Source organism: Portunus trituberculatus, chromosome 41 (assembly GCF_017591435.1).
Source record: "Portunus trituberculatus isolate SZX2019 chromosome 41, ASM1759143v1, whole genome shotgun sequence".
Taxonomy (NCBI): domain Eukaryota; kingdom Metazoa; phylum Arthropoda; class Malacostraca; order Decapoda; family Portunidae; genus Portunus; species Portunus trituberculatus.
Genome location: NC_059295.1, coordinates 24139130 through 24147703, shown reverse-complemented (window position 1 = coordinate 24147703; position 8574 = coordinate 24139130). Strand labels below are relative to the sequence as shown.

Below are 8574 nucleotides of genomic sequence, written 5' to 3'. Positions count from 1 at the left end.
TCTCTCTCTCTCTCTCTCTCTCTCTCTCTCTCTCTCTCTCTCTCTCTCTCTCTCTCTTTCAGACCGCAATGGACGTGAGGACACAATAAGAGGGAATGAGGAGGTTAGTTGGCCTGGGGAAAGAGAGCACAGAGAGATGACAGAGGATAGAGAAGAGAGGATGATTAAAACCTTTAGGATAAAATAAAAGAAAGTGTAATTAAACCTTGTGTGTGTGTGTGTGTGTGTGTGTGTGTGTGTGTGTGTGTGTGTGTGTGTGTGTGTGTGTGTGTGTGTGTGTTTGTGTGTGTAGTATATCAGTTTAAAGAGCATTTTTTACTTTAATGTTAGAAATTTATGAGTATTGAGCATCTGGCTGCTGCTGCTGCTGCTGCTACTACTACTACTACTACTACTACTACTACTACTACTACTACTACTACTACTACTACTACTACTACTACTACTACTACTGCAAGGATTGAATATTCTAGTGGGGTTTTATCTCTCTCACAAAAAATTCCCAGGATAATGAAGACCACTTAGCTTAACATCAAATTTTATTCCTTTCCTGCTTCTGAGACATGGAGTGAGCGAGTTTATTGTCACCACCACCACCACCATCACCACCACTATAATCACCGAACCTCTACAGTCCATAGTCTACATCAACATCGCATCACTTCACGAGTCAGACACATCCTCTGAATTCCTCTACTCATCTGTGTCCACTATCCGTCATTTCCAGTTCATTTCACCATATTTCCTGAGCTCATCTCTCCGTCTTGTTCTCCGCCTTCCGCAGTTCCGATTCCCGTCCAACACTCCCTCTCCATCAAACCAAACTGTCGATCTAACGTCACTCCTGTACTTTTTTTTTATTATTTTTATTCCATACATGCTTCCCCTTCTCTACATTGGCACTAGTTCGCTGCGGGCACTTCACCTACTTCCAACTGTGTGTTCGCCTGGTTTTCTTATGCATCCTGGGAGACACACTGAAGGAATGACTGTCCTAGGCGTGTCAGCAGTAGATCACCATATTGTAAACTGATCGATGCTTGTCTTATGTTGCAGTAAAAAGAATATCCAGAATTTGTCGATCTGATGTCATTCCAGGGCATTTTTTTTATTTAACCTAAGCTCTCCTCTATTCTGGTACAAGTTCACTGCGGGCACTCCATCTTTGTTATTCACTGCTTTTTTTATCCTGTTTATGCCAGTTTTCTTTTTATTCCGTTCTCTTCTCTTTTTATTCTTCCTTTTCGGTTCCATTACGTCTACATTCATTCCGTTGTCTTCCATCTTGTTGACAGTGTTGGGCGTGTCAGTGGAAAATCATCATATTGTAAACTGACCGATACTTGTTTTATGTTGCAGTAAGATATGTAACGAGTTAGTAATCAGGATAGACCAAAATACTTCCATGATAACGGTGGATTTGATGAAAAGGGAATAAAATGATTGTTAAACAGAATGCAGGATGTTGGAAGAGAATCGGAAATGATGATTTTAAGTATCGCATCATTGCAGAGCTATAAAAGGTGATTAGTCAGAAATACGAGTGGTTATGACAGGTGGAGTTTATACACTTTATACAGAGACAGCCACGTGTTCTGCAGGTTTACTTATTCTCATGTTTTTATGTACATTTTGATTGAGGTGCAAATTGATTCCCTACTTTTGCACATTTGTCCTGTTTCTCTCAACGCATAATGAAGAAGCACACCATGTATATTCTCTATTGCCATCTCTTCTTCACGCATATAATGAATTTGTATCAAAGTTTGCCCTGCTTCACCTACACTCTTCCTTTCCCAGTGACTTGCGCGGCACAAAACAAACCTTAGTCTTTTACTTGTATCATGGGACCAACTGACCTCTGCACCAGCCCATACCAACTCACCAAGGCCACCACCATTACTGAGGTCCGTATTCAGAAAGGCTTTGATTTCTTACCACGACTATTTTCCAAGGCCACAGAGATTACCAGAGGGATTTTCAAGAGTGTTTCTCCAGTTGGTAATATATAAATTTTGTCAATACTACCATTAGAACCGTAAAACTTCTTAAAAAACTCGTGTAAATTTAAATATAGCCTTTTGAAATAGTGGAGGTGAAGCACACAAGTGTTTGAGAATACGAGCTTAAGTCGTGTTTGGATTCTTTCTTTGCCAGCACCAGCACCACCACCACCACCACCACCACCACCACCACCACCACCACCACCACCACCACCACCACCACCACCACCAATATAATAACAGTTTGCTTCCAAAAATTATAACTTAATAGGTTTACTTGACAATTTCTCGGAGTGTTTACGTTATTTTTAAGTTTATATTCATTAGTGTGTTGTCTTCCTCCGCCTCCTCCTCCTCTTCTTCCGCCACTTCCTCTTCCTCCTCTTTCTCTTCTCCTTCCTCTTCCTCTTCCTCCATCTAAAACGTTCATGCAATAACGTAAAGCTCTGTTGATGTTTGGATATCCTACTTAATCTTATGCTCTGTTCCTGTTTCCTCCTCCTCCTCCTCCTCCTAATCTTCCTGTCCTCCTCCTCCTCCTCCTCCTCCTCCTCCTCCTCCTCCTCCTCCTCCTCCTCCTCCTCCTCCTCCTCCTCCTCCTCCTCCTCCTCCTCCTCCTCCTCCTCCTCCTCCTCCTCCTCCTCCTCCTCCTCCTCCTCCTCCTCCTCCTCCTCACTGTGCATCCACGTACACAATACACACACAACATGACATTTACCAAGCGTTAACACTTTCCCCCACAAGCACAAGTAGTCAGACGTACATTACACATTTCCTTTTCACTCTCTACTAAAATTCCATGTGATTTTTTAATATCACATGGTTTCGCCTTTTTTCCTGCCAGCCTCGGCTGGAGGGAGGGGTGGGTGGGGAGAAGCCTTTTTGCTTTGCTGTCCTGTCTCTTCCACTGGTAGTTAGTAGATAGTCTCCACAAACAGCCTAGTAAGGACCTAAGGGTCTGTTGCTATTTGTCTTCCTTTGTATATTCCTTTGTATATTCCTCCTCGTCCTTCTCGTCCTCCTCCTTTTCTCCTCGTCCTTTTCCTCGTCCTCCTTCTCCTCTTCCTCCTCGTTCTCCGTCTCATCCTCCTCCTCCTCTTCTACCTCCTTTAACACTGCAAAGGCTATTTATATATCATATTTCATTTTTTATTATGCTTTTTTAATCTGTCTTTCATCAGACTACTTAATTAAATAAGCTCTTTATAATATACTTCATAGACATTACATCAACTCCTCCTCCTCCTCCTCCTCCTTCTCCTCCTCCTCCAAGATCATCGTCTCCTAAAATTATACACAATGGTTAACTTTCCTTAAAATTGCAAATGAGATACTTCCTTCATCTTGGTAAATTCCTTATGACTAATTTTAAATAATAAAAGAAAAAATAAAAGGTGAACTTATTCTTAGACTTAAAACATATCTTCAATGAAATATGACAAAGGAAGGGAGGGAATTAGCGTAAAAGGGAGAGAAGAAGAGTAATAGAGATGAAGGAGGGAAAGGGAGAGGGAGAAAAAGAGGAAGACGGAGGGAAAATAATGGGGAAGAGAGGGAAGAGAAAAAATGAAAGGGTGCGAGGGAAAACAGTGAAAAGAGAAAAAGAATAGGAAGGAAAAGTAAGAAGAAGAAGAAAAGGGAATGAGAAAGTATTGAGAAAAGAAGAGTAATAAGAAGAAAGTGAGAGAGAGAAAAGGAGTAAGGGAAGGTGATAAGGGATATTACAGAACTGGAGAAAGATGGGATAGGAATGAGAAAACAACAACAATAGCATCAACAACAACAACAACAACAACAACAACAACAGTCTGTAAACACATATTTTTCATTCACGAGTAAATGCGAAACCTAATGCTCTTTAATGAGGTTCCCTGACATAAAAGCTTAATAATAATAATAATAATAATAATAATAATAATAATAATAATAATGATAATAATAATAATTCCTAATAATAATAATAATAATAATAATTCCATTGCATTTCGTTTATAGAATAATTTTTGCTTTTGTTTATTATTGGTTCAGAATGTATCTATCCTTTTGCCAATATCTATCTGTCTGTCCCATTGTTTATCTACCAAAAGGCCGCCGTGGTGCAGTGGAACCATGCGTACTTTGGGGTCCGAGGAGTCTCCAAGCGCACGAGTTCGAATTCTGTCCACGGTCCGAGTGTAGGTTGGGCTTCCTCACTCGGGGCAACGGTTTCCTATCGGGTTAGCTTTGAGATAGGAGGTACCCCAAAAAGTATCCCCTTTAGCCCATAAATTCCCGTGATAAGTCCACATCATAAAAAAAAAATAAAGTAATCACAATGTCCATCAGTCTGTCAATCTCACAATCTGGTAATCTACATATCAATCAATCTGTCAATAATACATTTTTATCTACTCATATATGAAAGTGGCTATGTATGTTATGGCATTATATGAGCGTATTTAACAGTATATACTCTCTCTCTCTCTCTCTCTCTCTCTCTCTCTCTCTCTCTCTCTCTCTCTCTCTCTCTCTCTCTCTCTCTCTCTCTCCTTATCATAAAAATAATGAAATATTCTCTCTCTAAATGCGTGTAATTACATTAAGTTCCATTTTTCTTCTGTTTCTGTCCCTATATTTGCTTTTCTGCTAACCTGTCTGTGTATCTACCGTTGTGTGTGTGTGTGTGTGTGTGTGTGTGTGTGTGTGTGTGTGTGTGTGTGTGTGTGTGTGTGTGTGTGTCTCTCTCTCTCTCTCTCTCTCTCTGCAGGTAGTGTTGTGTTCCTGCGCCTCGTAATCCCTTCTCGATGGAAAGCCTGTCGACGAAGCTTTTAGGAGGAACGCGCCTTCTTGACCGGCCTTGATTTTGCAGAGAGAGAGAGAGAGAGAGAGAGAGAGAGAGAGAGAGAGAGAGAGAGAGAGAGAGAGAGAGAGAGAGAGAGAGAGAGAGAGAGAATTATGGAGAAAAGTAGTAGTAAAATAATGTGACGGAATTTTGTTTAAACTTTTGACAGAAATAATAAATTAATGTGTGTGTGTGTGTGTGTGTGTGTGTGTGTGTGTGTGTGTGTGTGTGTGTGTGTGTGTGTGTGTGTGTGTGTGTGTGTGTGTGTGTGTGTGTGTGTGTGTGTGTGTGTGTGTGTGTGTGTGTGTGTGTGTGTGTGTGTGTGTAAGTGTGTTTGTAAGACATTGAGATTTATTTTCTTATAGTTTGATACATTTTTAAAAATCTTATGTTTTTTTCCTATTTCTTTCATTTTTATAATAAGTGTCTGTGGTTTTCAGCCATTTTTTTCCTTTGTAATTTTCAAACCACCATTTTTAGTTTGTATCATGGATGTGGTGAAATGAAGCAAGAAAAAAAAATGCTTCTAGTTTTCTACGTCGAGTTTTGAAGAAAATATCTTAATTCATATTATTTTCGTAATCTGCAAAAGAATATCAAGATTTCAAGTTATAAGTACGTATAATGAAAGGTGATATCATTATTAGTGCCTGAGTAACGTCACCGCCACCAAGATATCGCTTCTTACACGTGGCACCTCACATACCTCTTCACCAACAAAATACACAAGACGTTTTTTCCGGCGCGTGAATGAAGTCTACGGGATCCGCATGTTTAATTTCACTTACTTCCGGGTTAACTTATTATCATTATCATTCGTCAAGCCAGTACTGTGTGTGTGAATAAAAACTAACGGAACAAACTCTTACTTGGTTATAGAGAAGAATTGGAAGGAACATGAGAGTAAACGCGGAAATAAAAGTTTAGAAAAGATGAAATATGAAAGAAAGACGTCTGCGACAAAGGAGAAAGAAAAACAAGATTTATAAGAGAAATTTGCGACACAGTTATGAAAGTAGATAAGAAAAGATAGGAAATGTTGTTAGGAAGTAAGGGAAATATTTATAGAAATTAAATGAATACTCAGTAGCAATAATATACTAAGAATGTACTTTTGTTAAGTGAAAATGCATTTATCCTTGTTAACGATGTTATTAAGGATTTTTTATTATTATTGATAAAATAATGATAGTAATAGTACCAATAAAAATGATAATAAAAAATAATAATTATTATTATTATTATTATTATTATTATTATTATTATTATTATTATTGTCAACATTACTAATTATTATTATTATTATTATTATTATTATTATTATTATTATTATTATTATTATTATTATTATTATTATTATTATTATTATATCATTATTATCACTATTATTAGTATTTATATCGTTATAGATATTATTATCATTATTATTATTATTATTATTATTATTATTATTATTATTATTATTATTATTATTATTATTATTATTATTATTATTATTATTTTTGTTATTACTATTAATAATAATAATAATAATAATAATAATAATAATAATAATATATATTATTATTATTATTATTATTATTATTATTATTATTATTATTATTATTATTATTATTATTATTATTATTATCATTATCATCATCATGTGTGTGTGTGTGTGTGTGTGTGTGTGTGTGTGTAGTTAGTTGATACAAAATAAATAACCTTATCCTACTTTATCTTTCTCCTTCCTGCTTCCTTCCTTCCTTTCTTTCTTCTTTCCTTCTTTTCTCTTTCCTCGTCTTCCTGCCTGCCTCCATACACACACACACACACACACACACACACACACACACACACACACACACACACACACACACACACACACACACACACACACACACACACACACACACACACACACACACACACACACACACACACACACAAAGACAATATCAAGACAAGAAACTACCATATCACATTTCCGTTACTTCACACACACACACACACACACACACACACACACAAAGACACCAAGGCACACAATTTGGTGATAATGTGAAGCAGGATGGACGAGAACTGTCATGCATTTACTAAAGTATTGCGTCTTGTCTCACTGTGACTCTTGGCGGGGATGGAAAGAGACAAGAGGAGCAGGAAAAGTGGAGTACAGGATATGATAAAGGCAGGGGACCAGTATGATGTCATTGCCTTAGCTTTGAGTAACAGTGGTTGGCGTCTGGCTGAAATGTAAGTCTGTGTTGAATTTAAGGTAACGGCGACGGTTGGTTGTTGATTGAAGAATAGGTCTCTTTCTCACGTGGTCATTGGCGGAACGGATACAGGGAATGTCTGGCTGTTGGTGGGTTAAAGGCAGCAGTTCAGTCAGAGGTCAAAGGAAGATGCATCAGTGTTGTGTGATGGAAGGAAAGGTGTTGATTTGGTCTCTTGTGTAAAGGAAAGGTGATTCGATGAGGTTGGAATTATTTTTTTTCGTTCTTGATCTTGTTGATGTTGATCTTTTTGTTATTTGTTGTATATTTGTTTTGATTTCCATTACCATTGGTGCGACAAGAACTGTTGTCACTGCTTCTGCTGCTACTACTATCGCTACTACTACTAGTACTACTACTACTACTACTACTACTACTGTTACTAATATTACTACTACTTTTAGTAGTACTACTATTAGTACTGTTATTAATATTGCTGTTACTACTACTACTACTACTACTACTACTACTACTACTACTACTACTACTACTACTACTACTACTACTACTACTACTACTACTACTACTACTACTACTACTACTACCACTACTACTACTACCACTACCACCTTCTGCTCTGCACTCTGCTACTACTACTACTACTACTACTACTACTACTACTACTACTACTACACACACACACACACACACACACACACACACACACACACACACACACACACACACACACACACACACACACACACACACACACACACACACACACACACACACACACACACACACACACACACACACACGATAAACTAAGACAGGAGAGAGACGTTAAAATGAGGCGAGGTAGCAAAGGGTGAGAGATTAGTTTGAGAAAAGGAAACGAGGTGAGGACGGGGAACAGATCGTCATAAATCAGATAAATTTTCACTTCACCTCCGTTACGACACAGGGAGGAGGTAAATCATTTCCCGGGAGCCTTAGAGACGGGCCACTCGTCACCTGAGCCCTGAGGTGCCACTGGGATGCAGGAAGGAAGGAAGGAAGGAAGGGACGAGGTAGGAAGGGGAAAAGTATTGGTGCTGCGAGGAAAAAGAAGATAAGAGAGTGCAGGAAGGGATGAGATTGAGATAAAGTGAGGGAAGAAGCAAAGGTGACTTGATGCGTGTCAGATTATTGACGGAATAAGGTAAAGAAAGAGGAAAATGTGTGTAGAAAGGAAACGAAGCATGAATAGAATGCAGAAAAAACATACATCCAGAGATAGAGGGACACCGTGAAATAGGCAGACAGGCAGACAAACAGACAGACAGAAGCAGATGGACAAACCTTTACAGCCAGAAATAAGTTGCAATGAAGGGAAAAGCTTAAAGGATTGAAGAAAGGCAGGAGGTTTGAGATAATTGGCAGCTTTAGTTTTCTTACCGCGAGACAATCAAGGAGGAGGGAGGAAAGACGGGGATGGAGGAGAATAGCAGAAGTATTGGATCCTTTTATGGAGACTACAATTCAAATGGGCCTTTTTTTTCTAACATTCCAT

At 38.4% G+C, this 8574-nt stretch overlaps 1 protein-coding gene across 1 annotated transcript in view; it reads right to left on the bottom strand.

The window, feature by feature from the left end:
* Positions 1–7625, bottom strand: part of LOC123516690 (putative protein TPRXL) — a gene marked incomplete at its 5' end in the record, with an annotated part of 35246 nt that extends 27621 nt beyond the window's left edge. The window contains one exon of the mRNA XM_045276293.1: positions 7379–7625. Within this exon, the coding sequence (XP_045132228.1) occupies positions 7379–7625 (247 nt within the window). The remainder of the gene's footprint in view (positions 1–7378) is intronic.
* Between the last annotated feature and the right edge of the window lie 949 nt (positions 7626–8574).